The sequence below is a fragment of the Aythya ferina genome (assembly GCF_964211825.1).
Source record: "Aythya ferina genome assembly, chromosome: 4".
Classification (NCBI taxonomy): Eukaryota; Metazoa; Chordata; class Aves; order Anseriformes; family Anatidae; genus Aythya; species Aythya ferina.
This window is the reverse complement of record NC_140300.1, coordinates 51,962,532-51,979,975: the sequence shown is the minus strand read 5'-3', so window position 1 is coordinate 51,979,975 and position 17,444 is coordinate 51,962,532. Positions and strand designations below refer to the sequence as shown.

General features: G+C 34.7%; 1 protein-coding gene across 7 annotated transcripts in view; it reads right to left on the bottom strand.

Annotated features, from left to right (window-relative positions):
- Positions 1 to 17,444, bottom strand: part of GALNTL6 (polypeptide N-acetylgalactosaminyltransferase like 6) — a 528,873-nt gene that overhangs the window by 383,508 nt on the left and 127,921 nt on the right. The window contains exons 1-3 of one of the 7 annotated variants that reach the window (XM_084518897.1): positions 1,665 to 1,790; positions 1,179 to 1,219; positions 956 to 1,035 (exon numbers count right to left, since the gene is read on the bottom strand). The exons of 4 other annotated variants lie outside the window; for them this stretch is intronic. Coding sequence is in view for 1 of the 3 variants with exons in the window: in XM_084518895.1 (XP_084375021.1) it covers positions 1,179 to 1,181 (3 nt within the window). In the remaining 2 variants the exon portion in view is untranslated. Of the gene's footprint in view, positions 1 to 390; positions 418 to 955; positions 1,036 to 1,178; positions 1,220 to 1,664; positions 1,792 to 17,444 lie in introns of those variants that run through there. 2 more of the 7 variants (XM_084518895.1, XM_084518898.1) reach the window with 2 other exon arrangements.

Here is a 17,444-nt window from a genome sequence, read left to right as displayed (position 1 = left end):
TGATACATAGCTAGTACAGCTATTATAGCCACAGAGTTAAAGACAGGTAAGGCTATTCTCCAAAACTGGAAAAAAAAGAAAAAAAAAAGTTACACGTTTCTTAAAGCAAAAACTATGGTTGCTCTTGATCAGAATATATAAATGTGCAGATGATGCCATGTAACAACCCCAATATCAATCACTTAACCTCAAAGGGGTAGAGAAAAGAGAGAAAGTGAGTGAAGAACTGAGCAAGAGAAAGAAACTACCTTAACAGGTAGTCACAGGCACCAAAATGATCAGCAAAAATAAGTTGCATAATTAGGCCCCAAATATTTCTTGCCCACTAGTTTCCTAATAAACTACAAATACATAATTTATTTAAATAAATATTTTTATCATAAAACTTACTTCTTAAAAGGTATAACTACAGGATTACAGTTTCCTTGTTCCAGACAAAGTAGAACCACTAGCAATAAACTGAAGTCGCTTTCTGAGGCCTGCCTCCTGTAATGTCAAAAACATGCAAGGAACACAGGTGCAATTACCTCAGAAAATGAGACAGCTTCTTTATCCTTGGCCATCTCTATTCCTGCTGCAGCTGTATCATTATTTGTAAAATGGTATGTCAGTTTTTCAATTTACATCCTGATCTTGGCCATAAAAATGTTTCAAAGCCAATATAAGGATGCATATGATTTATTGCTCTGCTGTAATGTAAGTCACATTAAATTAAGTAGTAATATAATTCATTACTTTCTGAAGACTAAATGCTCCTTCATATATTATTCTATTGGAAATATCAGGAATAACCAAATCCTTGACATAAACTCCATGAGAAGCATGAATATAGGGATCCCTCATCTATATTCCTTATATTTAGCAAACTGGAAATATGGAAATAAAATGCAACCAGAAGCCCATTAAAATAAATACTATGGATATTTACATAAAGATCTATTTTTAAGATATTTACTTTGTCTTGTATAGTATGTGAGATATCCTTTAAATATGTGAGATATAACCATTGAAGGAGAGCCGATCCCTTCTTAAGCTCTAAAAGAAGAAAAAAATACATTAAGAAAGGTTCCCATCAATAAAATGATAAACTAGAAAGCAATTATGCACTGACAATGCAGTATAATACCATAATGTTTTTATTAATAAAATAATTATTGTAAAGTATTTCAGTAACTTACCATTTCTTCTCAAAGTTGTATTTCATTTTGCAATACCATAACTGTCAATTAAAGGTCCAGAAAAAAAAAAAATATCTATTACAACAAAAGTAAAGAAATTGGCTCCTCTGCATACCTCATTATGGTGTTTCACAATAACAGTGGTCCTGTTATTAGCATACTTCTATACCATATTCAGAGTTTTCTATATCCCAAGTAGCCACTTGCTACATATCTGATTTCAAATTACATGTACTGGGCTCTTCCCAGTTGCTGAAACAACTGTAGCATCTCTGTGCTTGTCATCTTAGGTCTGAAAAAAAGATCAAGAACTAAATACATGTACTTGTATAGTACTTCCTCCTGTGATTCTTGCTCAGTGAGATACTATAGCAGCAGAAGTTAAATAGCCACATGGATATCCTTAGTTAACAGACATCCATTTTCCCCTTTATAAGTTAAACAACTGTCTCTGTTTTTACTGTATTTACAAGTGAAGTACATCACCAGTCACTAGCAGGGTAGCCCACATGATACTCTTCCACAGACTCAAATTCTTTTACACTGGAATTAAAGATGCTTAAGAGTAAATTGAGTAACATGAAACAGGTGGCAACACTTCCATGCATCCAACCCAAATTCACAGAGCAGCTGAAGAGAAAAGAACACTGAAGGTAACACTCAATGTCAAGGCTCAATGTCAAGTGTAAAAGGATAGTGGAATCAAGAGCTCTTGTTTAAATGTTCAGCCCACAAAAGGACCATCGCCACATGAGATGTGCCCTGACACACTCACCCCAGCACTTCACTACGGTAACCTCTGCATTGCTTCCTTTCCACTCTACAGTATGCATTTCTGTTAAGAGGAAAATATTATAACAGACAAAAACGTGTGTAAATACATACCCTAAGAACCACTTGTATAATCAAAAACATAACCACAGAAACTAGCAAGTATTACTATGGTAATATACTGTAGCCCAGTAGGCAAGCAGTGTCATACAAATATAGAGTTTGTGAATTTCGAGAAAAGTACAAAAGAACATCTGAAAAATGCACATCATTAATACAAAGGTGAAAAACCATGTTTTAGCCAGTGCTCTGTCAAAAAGAAAAGAGGTGAGGTAAGCAAGGATAAGGTAAATCATGATGTTTTCTAAAATTAGCAGTTGAAAACACACTAAGCATTATTTTTAGTCGAAGATACAAAGTGGCTAGCATGTTGGATGAAGATATAGTATTACTGGATAAATGTGAAAATCACTTGACTGAGACTTTATCAAAAGATACACTTGGAGAGGAAAAGATGTAAGGGACAAATATAAACCATAGAAAATACTGAAGGAACAGCACTGCAGGAAAAGATACAAGGAAAAACTATATCACATCAAACATGCACAGAATTACATTATTATAGGCTAGAGATTATATATACACAGCAGCACTAGCAGGGCAATTATTTCTCTTTCTGAGGTAGACAGAATACTGTAAATACACTGTTAATCTGTATGGTCAGAATAGTCAAAACAAGGATGCAGAAGAGAAAAGAAGTAGTCTATATTGCAAGAGCACAAAGTAAATATATATATATATATATTAGGAGGCATAGTGCATAAACAAACAAGTAAGAAAAATGAGTTAATACACAGTAAAAGAAAAAAAATACAGTTGAAATAGTCTAGTAACTTTTTATAAATATATGTGGAGAGTTAATGAAGAAAAAAAAAATACTGATGAAAGAGAACAGTAATACTTTATAAATGCATACAGAGAGCTATTGAAAATAATGAAAAGTAGTCACTGTCAGAACATGAAGAAATAGCCCTAGAAGAATAAAAGAAAAATGTGCCTAAATAAATGCAAGCATTAGTAAGGCTAATTGGGGTGTTTTGCTGAAGGAAAGGCAAAAGGGTCACCATCTTGGAAAGCGTTCACAAAAGAAGCAGAGAGAGGTGGAGGAGTCGTCTAATGAGTATGCTGAAGGAAATCATAAATAACTCTGAAGCTTTTGGAACACAGTCATTGAACCAGACTATCCTTCCAATCCTATCATCCACAAATACAAGAACTGAATTATGAAGGCTGCAATAATTAAGAAAAAAGGTCTCTCCAAAGATACATAAAGTTGTCAGAAATTTACAAAAAAAATAATACTTGGAAAAGAACAAAAGATAAAAGCGTTATGCAGGGTCACTCCTGGTTCTACTGAATACAGTAATATGACAAAAGGATAGGCAGTGCATGAAGAAAAGAGCACAATAGCATTAATCATGAAACTCTTTTCATTAACATTAAAGCAACAAGTTCTATCTAGAAATAAATGTAAATGCCCATGTCAACTCTCTTAATTGTATTATAGTAATATTAACAGCTAAACATTTGTGTCTATTTAAAACTAATAAGGCATTGACTGGGACATTAGCCGTACTCTGCATCTGGCCTTAATTTATTTTCTGATAATGGTTATCTCTTGACTTGGAGTTTCAGGCTCGAAGTTCAACCCAGAAAGCAGGTAACTAAAAAATGTAGCAACGTAGCAGGTGTCTAAATGTATTTGAGCATCCAGTCCCTTATCTGTCTGTCTTTGCTCCAACTTTAAAATCAAGAATGAGGGAAATGGTGTCATGGAGGTCACCTCATTTTGACTGTACACAAGTTCTTGGGTATAACACACTGTTTCATATTCACAGGCTTTGGCCTTGTAACTTTTTTTTTTAACAGTACAGAACTTCAAATATCATATGCGATGTCCCACGCATCCTGTGAAATAATGTGTGATTTCATAGAAACAAGAAATGGAAGAATCCTGAACTGATAAAGAAAGTGCAAACTCTATCAATAACTTTCAGCCTATAAGAACGAAATTAATGTTAAAAAGAACTAAATTAAAAAAAAAAAAAAAAATCTAAAAAGTGAAAAAAAAAAGTTTTCTTGTACTGACCAAGACAAACAAATGTAGAAAAAGCAACAATCACCACCATTTCTTGATGTTTAAAACAATGCAGAAAAAAATAAAGCAAAACCTCTAAAATATTTGTTAATATCTAAAACTGCTATGGCTTTCAAAATGATGTTCTGGCTAAGCCACTTTCAGTGTTTTCCTTAATATTACATTTATTGATTATCACAAACCTATATCTCAAATTCACCAATCAAGACAAATGTTTTTGGAGTGGCTTTATAAGAGAGAACATGCAATGGCTTCATTGGAAGAGCAGGCTTTCAATGAATGGCTTCATTGAAAAATCACAAAGAAGCTGCACTTCTCACCCTTAGGTTTTTTATCCTTGCCATTTGAGTAGTTGTCAAACTTAGCAAATTTACAGTATTCAATAGCTACTTCACTGGTAGAAATAATACAATCTGGTTTTAGAAAATAATATTTTCAACTCATGTACCACAAGCATTACCACAATAGTAAAGTCAGATTATAGAAAGGTAATCACTTTACAATGAAAGATGTAATCTATAAAATGTTAAGATTGTATCACACTTGCACTCTAGAACTTCAGCCCTTTCTTATGAAAAGTACTTCTTTCCATAAGAGACAGTACGGCTGTCTCTTACAACAAACTGAGTGATTGCAATTACTCCAGAAGACATCTCATAAACACAGCTAGAAATTTAAGTACTTAAAGAGGAACACAGGAAATGTTCTATATTATAACGGTGTTTTAATTCTCAGGCATTGATTTAACTTTTAAACAGAGAGCTCTACAAACTAGAATTTAAAATTCTATGGGAAAGCTAATTTGACACAGGATAAAGAGCACTACAGAATTACATGGCAAAATCACATATACTAAAAATAAATACTTCATGGTCCTTAAATATCAGCAGTCAAGAAGTAATTTTTAAAAACAGTTTTTATAGTGTCAACTTCAGAATGGTTTAAAAATTCTGCATTTATATATGCACCTATATATATATATATATATTTTTTTTTCCCCCTATCTCCTCATTGCAGTATAGCATTTGCTACCATTCCAATTCCTTTTCCAGAGCTAGTCACAAAGCATCAGAAACTCCCTAATATTTTAAAAGTTTTTGTACTTGGTGAGACGGAAATCCATGTCATAACAACAGCAAACAATAAAAACAAGACAAAACAAAACAACTCTAACCTTAATGGGGTTAGGATAATCCTATGGATAATCATATTTCTCTTCCACAATTTAATCTTTGCAAAGCTGAAAGAGATGGAATTTGAAATGGCTATCTGAGCTTCTTCCTTTTTTACTGATACTTAATCAAAATTTAATCCAAGATAAAGTACAATTTATTTACACTGGTGAAAAGCTTGATCTAGGAGAGTCAATTATTTATTGCATAATTAGAATACAAAGTGTTAAATTACTGGAGATTAAAACAAGAGCATTTAAAATAATAATTAAAACAAACAAACAAACAACAAACTACCACAAGAACAAAAAGAAAACATTCCTGGTGGAAATTATGTTCTCATTTTCCTTGGAATTTGGTTTGAATTCATCTTCCTATGTTTCCCTTTTATAACTGTTTATTTGGTTATACTATGACAAAGAATAATATTTTATAATCTATTCTTATAAATGAAAGAAAAAGATTTTGGGCAATGATTTAAGCAGTAGATGAGAAATACATGCAATTCTATGGTATATCTAAGTCATATAATTCATATAATTCATTCTGAACCTGACATTTGCACAAACCCATCAGATAACTGAATTCACAAAACATGAATGAAAAAAAAAATATCAGTTTTATCGAAGGCAATATTGCTGACCCTACATATCAAAAAATAATTATCTGTCTGTCTCTTTTCCATCACAGGTTTGGCTAAGACGCAAAACTTCCCAAATTAATTAATGAATTAATTAACCATTGGTATTTTCTTTAGATATTTTAATATTTCTTTCAAATGAATGTATTTTGTCCTTGTAGATCACAAGCTTTGCCTGTTCATTGCATTAAGCTAAAAGCACATATTCATGAGTGAGGAAATTCCTCACTTGTGAAAAATTCCTTTCCATCTCATCCACTTTACCCCAGCTCCTTCCCCCAAGGACACCCAAATAGTACAGCATTTCAACAGCAGTACAAGAAATGCCAGAGCAAGGACTGGTATCACACTGAAGAAATATTCACAAAAGAAGATTTATATTGGAAGAGTAGGACAAGAGGTAGCAAAAATTATAGCTTTAGCAAAGTTGGCACTGTATGTTGACTTGCCCAATACCTGTTCAAAAGTAAAGAAAGGTACTGAACAAATGCTATCTCTTTTTTCATAAGATAAACTAAAAGGCACATAGAGGGAAAAAAAAAAAAAAAAAAAAAAGAACCAGAACAGAACAGAAGCAATATTTTTTCCTGCACGCAGCAGTTAACTTTTGGAAGAAAGTAAAGAAAGTAGGCCCTCTTCAGATCGATACAATTCCTCTTTATATTCCCTTTTTATGTAGTAGTTATGCCAATGACATGCTGAATGGCTCCATCTAATCACTGAAAATGTGAGACTTTAAATTATTTAGAGAGATTTTGAGAAGAGACAATAGTTTCTGATTTAGTGAAGTACAGAAAGTAAGACAGAAAAACAATTTTAATAATTTCTTTATTACAATGAGGAATATATAAACTTGATTTTGGATTCACTTCCTTCTTCTTTAAAAGGTTATTTTTGAAGAAGATTTTATAAAGGATGAATATTGGAAATTTAAATGGAGATTTTTCTGCCTTCTTTTTCCTATACAACCAGCACTCAAAACAATGAAAGATGAAAACTTGGTTAAAAGTTGCATGTCTGTGTGGTTCTAGGAATGTGAATGAAGGTACAGAGAGGGATACCAAAGACATGATTAATGTATTGGCAATGAACAAACTCCTAACAATGAATGTGGGTAGAGAGCACTATTTCTTATGTTCTGTATTTATAATATGTATGAATATTTTAGCCTTTATCATGTCAGATGTCAGTGCCTCCACTCGACACTCACTCAGCAAGGTGTAAAGTACTACATCAAAATGTCGGAAAGACTTTAATTCGGGGTGGAGAGATGAACTGTCCTCTTTCTCCCTCAGACTTCTAAATCTTACAGTCAAGCAAATAGCTCAGCTGTCAGACATGCCGAGAAATAGTAACAGAGCACAGCATAAATTCCAGCTGTGTTTTAACTAAAACACACACACACACACAAACAGAAAATGAAAAAAGTGAAGGCCATAAAAATGAATTATTTACAACAGTACTGACAAATGTTGAAGGTACATAAATTTCTAAACTATCAAGCAGTGTAGTAAATTAAGCATATGCAGAATTTCTGCATTCAAAAAATATTCTTCTAATACGTGGGTTGGATCTGATCAGCAACAAGTAAATGCATTTTTTTCCTCAAGTGATTTGATATTTTAACTAGTCTGCTTACCTTGTTTACTCTATTAATAAAAATTACTCTATTATCACCTTTATTAACTCCTTTGTAGTAATCACAATATATTAATACCATGTAGCCTAATTCGAACTAATACATTTGAACAACATATTAGTTTGACTGTGCAATTTAATTTCTATATGGATTTAGACCTTATAGTCTTTTATGTCATAGCACCCAGATTGGAACATTTTCAAAAGGAGTTGCCACTGATACCATTAGCAATGAAGCATCTAGTAGTTTTGGGGGGCCTGGGTCTAAACTGTCTAGGTCTGCTTGTAAGTCTTCAATTATGATCGGTACATTATGATTGATAAAACAAACAAACAAACAAAAAGTTAAAACTAAGCTGTGATTGATAATTTTCTCTTTTATAATTGGCCAACTGAGTGTGCAAATTCAGACTGAGACTAGAGTATTTCCATTTTCAAGTTCAATCAAGAATGAACTTTCAATGAGCTTTTCTCCTGCAGATTACAAAGAATATAGCTTAAAGGTACTTTTACTGGGTGAGCAGGACTCCCAGGGGCCATAGCCAAGTTACAGAGGTTCGACAATTCCTTACCTTAGAGCCAGTACACAGTTGTAAATACAGACCACAAAAGAAGGGGATGCTTAAGAGAAAACACATAATGCATGTCTCATTTGGGGTTTTAAAAACAGGAAAGATGTACTTGTTTTCAGCTTGTGAAAAAACACATGGAGGTTAAAATATGAAAGTTTTGTATGTTTTAAATGTAGTACCTCCCTGAGCGTAATGACTTCACGATGTTGTAAAAAGCATGCACTATGAAATGAATACAAGGGGATGCTCCTTAGTACTAATCATCCTCTAATTTTTAGAATGTAATTATAGCAAAACAGATTATAGTTCTTATAATTGCATATTTTGTACCCAGAACAAATTTAAACCCAACCCTACTCCAAAACTTTTCCATTATATTCATTAATCTTCTCCTATTCATTTCACACTTACACTTATCAGACTGAATTGCTTTCCAGCTGTGAGCAGCATACACTTCAGACATCAGAAACCTTTTTTTTTTTTTCAGTTGAACTAATAATTTAAAAAACAAAAAACAAAAACCATCCAACCGATTTTCACATGTTGTGCAGCCATTCAGGCACCAAAGGAGCCAGTGTTCTTTTCAGCAGGGCAGCACAGCTCCAACCAAAAATACAGTAGACAATGAAGAATCTTACCCATGCTTAACCCCAAAGTTTCATCTCTTGAGGAGTTGCTTATAAATTACCCTGCACAAAACACCTTTGAGCATCACTATTTGCAGAATAAAAATTCTAAAACCAAAATCTAAAGTCTTTGCTTCCTTAAAAGCTCATGCTCTACTGCTTGTAGAGTTCACAGAAGTAGCTTATTTCTGTTCTGCATTAATTGTTTTCCAAGAAGTTGCTTAAAAAGCAAGAGTATGTAATCCCGGCAGGGCAACAAGAGGCTCAGGAGAGTCCTAGGAATAGTCCAAGAGTTGACTGTTCTGTATACAGTGCTAATATAAAAAATATAGATCTTATCTCATTTTCCAGCTGACAGCAGTAGCTTATGCAGCAACTGGAGGGAAGGATCAGAACTCTCCCAGCAGCAGAGAGGATGAAAGAGGATTAATTTTTGTCATCCTAATTCTTTTGGATTTTGATTCCTACCTTCAACATATACAGAAATATACTCCAGAGAAAAACAGATGGGCCTGAAATTCATTGATACTGAACTCTATGAACGTATTTATCGTAGCACCAGGATCCTAGGCCATGGCTAGCTCACCCATCAAAGCGTGCCACTGACGGTAATATTTGTTTACCTAGGGAGCAGCAAGGTACAGCCTGGGGAGCAGTAAGGGTGTTGAGGAGCCAAAAGGGAATATGCTGCCAGTATGTCCAGGCAGAATGAACTGGCAGCACTCCTGTCTCTGGTGGTCAGACCCAGGCAGGGAGTCCAAAAAAAAAAAAATCAGCCTACTTTTTAATTCCACTGAATATCCACACACACTCAGGCTCTAAAAGCATCACAGCATAATGTATTTGTTTAGATAACAAACCTTGAAATCTTCAAGGGAGAGCTTTTCCCAGAGCCACCTGTCCTTGGAGAAGGCTCATACAGTGCTGGGGGCTATCGGTCTGTATAGTTACAATGAAATTATTCGCCACCTTATATATTACTAGTTAACACAGTCAATGGTAAAGTGATTCAGTCTTTAAAAAACAAAACAAAACAAAAAAAAAAAAAAAACACAAAACATAGAGAAAAGATCCAGTAATCCTTCAAAAAATAACAGTTTCTAGCTGGGGTTATGCTCATTGTGACTGAAAATGCAACAGGTGAGGTAGAAGATGAATTTAAAATCTTGAAAAGTGTAGTTTATATTTCACAATTTGTAATATTCACAGAAAATATAAACATAAACTAGGAAAAATTAGGTGGACAGACCACCAATAGTTGTGAATAAGAATAAATAGCGGTATATTAGGATATTTTTATTAAAAAAAAAAAAAAAAAAAAAGTAGTAAATCAAAACCGTTTTGAAACAACAGAAATTTTCTGATTCTCATTTGAGATTAGTGAGCAAAGTTTTACATAAAGGAACAGAAAACCTGTGACCTCAATGTTTCTTCTAAGATGATTTAAGTGTCATGGTGCTGACTGGGACAGAGTTAGTTTTGTTCACAGAGGCTCACACAATGCTGTGTTTTGGACTTTGGATGAAAATAGTGGTGACAGCACTCGGATGTTCAGCTGTGGCAGAGCAGTGCTGGCCCAGAGGCGAGGCCTGCCCCGCTCCTCGTGCTGCCCCAAGAGCTGGAGGGGATACAGCCAGGACAGCTGGCCCAGGCTGCCCAAAAGGATGTCCCACACTGCCTGGCGTCATGCTCAGCGGTAACAGCCAGAGCCGAGGAGGACAAAGGGGGATGTTGGGAGTGACACCATTTGTCTCCCCCAGTAACCATTACATGTGATGAACCCTGCTGGCCTGGAGCAGCTGGCACCTGCCTGCCGGTGGGAAGCAGCCAGTGGGGCCCAGTCAGGCTTTGCTTCGCGTGGCTTCTGCCTTCCCCACCAAGCTGTCCTTGCCCCAGCCTCTGAGTTCTCACACTTTGACCTCTCTTTGACATCCCACCTGGACAGCACAACACCAAAATACACTATTCCATTTCTAAAGCTGAAATAAGAACTGCTGTTAGCATTTTAATTCTCTCCTTCCAACCTAATACGTTAAAAATAAAAATAAAAAAGTATGACAATTGATTTTTTGGTTTTTTAATCAAATAAGAAATCACAGTAGCCAGTGCACAATCCTAACTGGGTGTGAAGGACAAGAAATATGGCTAGAATCACAGTGGCAACAGGGCAGTTTTGTCATATGCTCTCTTATCAAGGAAAAACTCTTAGCTAGACTCCATCCTCTATTCAGACAGACAGTTAAATTGCTTTACTCTGTTCTGTTCATTTATTTTAAAATATTACATACAGCATTAGTTTTACAGTTTCAGATAAAGTAATTCTATTATATTCTTCAGGGCTTTATGCTTGAAAGAGACAAAATTGTTCGATAGGCTTCATAAACTTGTGGCTTTGAAACAACCAAATGTTTTACATACAGCTACTGTACTAACATTAAATTAATATCTGTTTTTATATGCAATTATTCTACCTCAGCATCCATATACACACCAAAAACCCAGCACAGGTGTCAATAAATAATATTTCCAGAGGCAGAAATGAGCAACACTCATTGCTCACATCAGATGTCAGCAGTAATGTGATGCTGTCACCATTCTGCTGCCCTTTTTCATGCTGCACTTCCCTTTAATGTCTCTGCTAAACCTAATTGAATGTGTCCTGATTTAATTTAATCTGGGTTGCCCTCTATCAGTAACTTTACTGCCCCTGCTCACACTCTATATTGATCTAAAGGCCTAGATGTACAAGTGATTTTATACCAAGAGAAAAGCTGTAGCACTGGTTTGGGAGACCATGTGTTCTAGTCCTGGCTGGAAAAGAGTGTTGGTGACACAGCAGACTGTGGTTTTCCACAGCTCTGTAGAGAGCTGGAAGAACGCTAAAAAGTCAGAAAAAGTGGATACCTGGATTGATGAGAAGCAAATTTGTTTATGTGTTCAAGCTGGATGAATCTAGCCTTCTTGATTTAGACAAGCAGTTTGGCTAGGCATGAGAAAGTAGAGAAAACTACAGGGCAGAAGTTAGACACACACTTTTCCATTGCATGTAGAGCTGAAGGGATGTGAATTAATTCACTAATGAAATGAAAAATGAAATGTTTGAAATGTTTTTTTTTTTTCACCCTGAAAAAATTCCCATTCTGACAAAAGGATGGGAAATACTATACAGAGCTTCCTCTGCTAAGAAATTTAGAAATGAATGAAAATCTCCTTCTGGACTTACAGTATATATACTTCTCTTGTTTTTTAATACCTCACTGTTTATAAATAGATAAATATTGCTTCCTTCTTGGTTATAAAATCTGTGGGCTAAAATCTGTAATTGAAAAAACAAAGATGTCTAACATTTTTCATATGAAATTGGCATGTACTTTTTTACCTTAATTCATTCAGCAGTTCACTCTCCACTGAAGCTACTTTCCCAACCTATGTTTTGAGATTTGGGGTTTCTTTTCAGGATAAAATGTAAGAGGGAAAAAAAAAAAAAAAAAGTGAAATTCCCCAATACTTTTTTTTTTTTTTTTTTTTTTTACATATTTGTTATTTAGCCTTTAGCTAGTGGTGTGCAGCTTCTAATTGTTGGTATGATAAACATTTATTGTATTTCAAGTTCAATGAGTGTTCCAGGCTACCATAATTGTTTAATATAGTTCTACACTATATACCCATTGTGAGAGAAGACCACAGACTCATCTCTTTAAACTAACAGAAAGCAAAGTCCAATGAAAAACACCCTAGCTTCAAGCACAACTGTCTCCATGAACTTTTTTTGCCAGAAAATCAATAGAGAGCTGCAGGGGACAGAGCAATTGAAGAACAGCAGTTGATGGGTCAGTCAATTAAGTAGCAATAGTGAGTAGCAGCAGAAGGCAGGTACCCTTTCCATGGTTAAGCTCAGTGTCATGATGTTGAGAAGCATCGTCCCTGATAAGGTTCTTACAATCGCACAAAACCTATATTACAGATTTCAAGTCTAATGGATACACAATTTGTCTTACGTGTTTCTATAGAATTACTTTCTACTTCATTTACTAAGGAAAAATCGATTTTAAAAAATCAGTTATGTGTAACTGCTGAGAACAAAAACAACCAAAATTAAACTTCATGATGGGATTCATTTCATATGACCTCTAGAAGGCGATAATTTTGTTTATATTACTTTAGCTACTTCTAAAGCCAATGAGATCTACAGGCAGCTCCAAGAAATGACAGATCCCATTCCTACACGGGGCTGTTCCATGCTGTGTTCTGCAGACACAATATGGACAGGGATGTTGGCACTGAAGACACTCCATGTAAATACAGCAAAGTAATCCCATAATGACACTGCTTAGTTTACCCTCACAGCTTGACTCATCCTGATGAAAAAGCCTGCATTTTAGATACATGAATCCAGTATAATTTTGCTTTTCTCTAAAGATGCAGATGCTTTTGCATAAAATATAAACATTTTAATCTCCTATATGGAATTTAACAATGGACATATAAACATTTAAAGTGAGGCAAGGGTTAATTAAATTTACTATTAACGGTTGCATAAAGAATATGGCAAAACATTATTGACATATTTTACAAAAAAAATCAAAATCATACAGCAATCGGAAACAACTGATTCATTGCGCAGACAGGTAAGACAGCTTCTACCCCATCAACTTTCCCATGACACTCTCCCTCTCCAAAATTCCTGAAATATACTATTGGAAACCTTAACATGACTGCCTGTCTTCTGCAACTTCGCAACAACAGGAGCAGACAAAGACTAAGAGAACAAACTCTTGGAGACAAAATTCACATGCACCTTAGTAAAGCGCTGACATTTAATAGTACATCTGGTGAGTCAAAGAGAATACTGAAGTATTGACCTTTCCATTTAAATCTTCAGCATGAAGACAGTATCTAGTCTTCATGATAAATTTCAAAATTACACTTCTACTCCTGATTTCTTCCTTGCATCTCCCTTTGTTTATTACTTAATTGTTTAACTTCTGCCCTAACAAGTACAGCCACTTCATAATCAGGAATAGTATAGCTGAATTAACTAAAAATGGAGGTATACATAGATAAGTGTAGGTAGTTATTTCTGTGCCTTTACAAGTACCCTTATCAATAAATTATCTATGATGGCATAACTTGAAAGGAAGAAGTGATGTCAGAATGTACGCTAAGGCTTTTCATACTGAACAGATTCTTAAAGCATTTATAGGGGAGGTTCAGGTTGTAAATTAGGAGAATTTTCTTCTCAGAAAGAGTAGTTATGCACTGGAATGGGTTGCCCAGCGAGGTGGTGGACTCACCGTCCCTGGGGGTGTTTAAGGAAAGGTTGGATGTACACCAAGGACATGGTGTAGTGGGTAATATTGGTGGTAGGGGGATGGTTAGACCATATGATCTTGGAGGTCTTTTCCAACCTTATGATTCTTGTCAAACCATAGAAAGAAGACAGATCCTGTAAGATAATAGCTTATTGTCCCCTAAACCTTTCCCTAAACAGATAAAAGGACTAGCTTTATGTTATATGTTCCTAATATTTCACATAACCTTGCATGTTCTACCATATTATTCTGAATAAAATTACTACAGTATCAAAGTCTTATGCATTGAAAGCAACACTTTCTACACACGAGCCAAGAATATAATGTGTAAACATTATTTGCACATGAATTCCACTGCCTGTCATTGAAAAAAAAAATCACCTCATTTCATGAATTGTACTTCACTGGAAAATAAGCTAAAATTTGGAATCTGTTCAAAATACTACAATACCAGTCTTGAGCATACAAGGTAGTATTGTATGAAGAGTCACAAAATCTTGCTGGAAAACAACATAGCTGTGGGAAATGTACATTACTCTGAAAATGTTATTGTTTTGAGCAACTGCTCTGAAAGTTGGGCCTATAAATATATATTTTTAAAAAATATATATATATTTTATTGGTGCAGCCTTTTTTCCTTGATACTTTTCCTTGATTACTGTAACCCAGTCTTGACAGACATTAGTTTATAGTTAATTGAAAATAAGCAACAGTCCAGTCTATTTTAACACCACTTTCACTTCCTTTTAGAATATATATCCCCTCAGAACAGCAAGTGCATTCTTTCCTTCTCTCACTTTTATGCTGTGTTCTGAACATACATTAAGTGGAACATATTATATTTTTAAGTTCAACATTTCCCACTGAAATCTATTACTTCTTTTAATAGAAGTATTTTATTAAAAGTACATGACAAACATCCAGGTTTTGCTAAACTTTATTCACATGAGAATTAAAAAAGGTTAATTACATCAAGGACAACTCACATGAACAGTATGTAGATTTTTTCATCTTTTTTTTTTTTTTTTTTTTTTTTTTGGTGGAAGAGAAAAACTCTCTCTATTCTTTCATCAGAAACTGAAGGCCAGGGTTGAAATAATCTGAGGCTCAATCAATAAATACAATAAAGGATTTACTGACAGACATCTGGGGAAAGGTAGCTTTAGTCATATAACTGACGGGTTGATGGCAGATTTACTAGCTGTGCAGGATTACAATAAATTTGACTCCAGCTCAGGGCAAATCATGTTAAGAAATACTGCCATGTCAAAAAATTTCTCACAGATGTCCCTGTTGTATAATGGCACGTCACCCGAAAATGTTATATTCTCTAGTGACCTATTCCTCATCCAGATGATGAAAGAGTCTGATTAGTATTCCTTATTTAAAAGTGCCATAGCACTGAAAAATGTCTTGATCGTCTCACATCAGAAAACAGTAAGTACCGAATTCCAATTTTTTTGAGGTTTAATATATTATTCTGGAATGTATAATATTACTTATGTAACACAATACTGTGCTTTCTGAAAAAGACAGGGAAATACTTCTTTACTTGGGATCCCAAGATAAATAAGTAACCTCAGTATCTCTACAATCTGCTCAACTTCCCATCTCTGCACTGCAAAGTTGGTCTTGAATATTGCTAATACTGATTGCCTAAATGCAAATTTCGATAATCATCATACCTAAAAACTTTTAAGGAAAAAACTCAGCTGATATAAATCACTTAAATTGCAGTGAAAGCTATGGCTTTATTTCAGTTAATGCCAGGTGGAAGTTAATTCTCTGGTTTCTATCTAGAATATTAATAACCTGAAATGGCACTTCTGCAAAGCTTATGCATATATAATTTTATGTGAACTCTTCTTGAAGTTAATGGAAGTTCATTTGAATTTATCTACACAGGCACAAAGGTGTCTAGGGGATGAGTATTTAAGTCCAGAAATAACAATAATTATTGATGAATGAAAACAATAACCCAGTATAGTAACATTTTGTGGCTACTTTCATTGTTACTTATGAGTTTTCATGTTCATTTCTTAATAAAAACAATTAATTCTCTGCTGTCTCTCTCTCTCAAGGTTTAATTATCTGTCATGCTGACCATAATGGATACAGTCAGTAAAGGTTCTCTCTTGTGGTAAAACATATGTCTGTAACAAAAATAAATATCTTTCTTCCAAGAGTAATTTTTAAAGCAAAGAAGCACGATTAAAAAAGGCAAAGCGTTTCTAAAAGCTGCAAAAACATATATTAGAATCTTAAAGCAACTAAAATTCCAACTGATTACTGGGAAGTAACTCAGACAAGACTGAATTGCCGTAAGGGCAGATGAACCACCACTGCCACAGAGTTCACAGATTGTATAATCAAAAGACCAGATGCTTTTACAAATTTTGCCATTGAAGAAAAAGGATAGAATTGATCCTCCTTCATATCAGGTCTAAACCTTGTGTTCACAGAGTTCAAGAATTAATTCAGACACTATTCCTCTTCATTGAATACTAAGGAAATTAGCTACATATTTCAAACAAGTGTTTAAGCGCTTCCCTGACTAGAAATGGACTGAAGAAAATGTTTATTCATTTTTCTGAAATGGTCCTGGCATGAAGTTAGCTCTGCAGAGCGACTCTCTGAGCTACATGACTACTCAGTGCATCAAAGCACTTACTCATCCACACCTGCACACCTCCACTGCTCAGGCTCTACTAATGTTTATGCAACAGCAAGGGACAAGAAATGATAAACTAAATAATGACTTTACCTTCGGATTTCAGGAAGAAAACCAATGTCCTCTACTACTACTACTGATATTCATATATCAGTATAACAACCAATTTTTGAATATGGAAATTTCATTGTGAATTTATTGGGGAAAATAATTTTGGTCAAGAACTGGTATGAATGCCTCATTTTGCAATTCGCCTACAATGTCCAGCAACCGCAGTTTACACTTGACATGACTTCACAGAACACCTCAGAAGTTCTACAACACATGATATGAGGACCAAATCAAGTACTGAAGAAAAAGAAAGAGAAGAAAAGCTTCTGCAAATCCCCAGTACACTGTCAGAACCACTGGTGAAATGAAATCACAACCTGGGTTGAAACTTACTTTAAAATTTATGTACATATTTATCTTCAATGCCAAGTTGAATCACAAAATCTGCACTTGGCCTTGGGATTTTATTTCTGATTGAGAAAAACTTAAAAAAATGCACTCTTTCAGTTATGGTTCAGACAGAGAGAAGAAATTCCATTGATTGTGACAGTCTGAAATAGTTAGCTATTACTTTGAGCTGGAAAGACAGTGGAACTCATGTAATTCCAGTGATATAAATCCTGTTCATATTTGAATCTGACATTGCAATTAACAT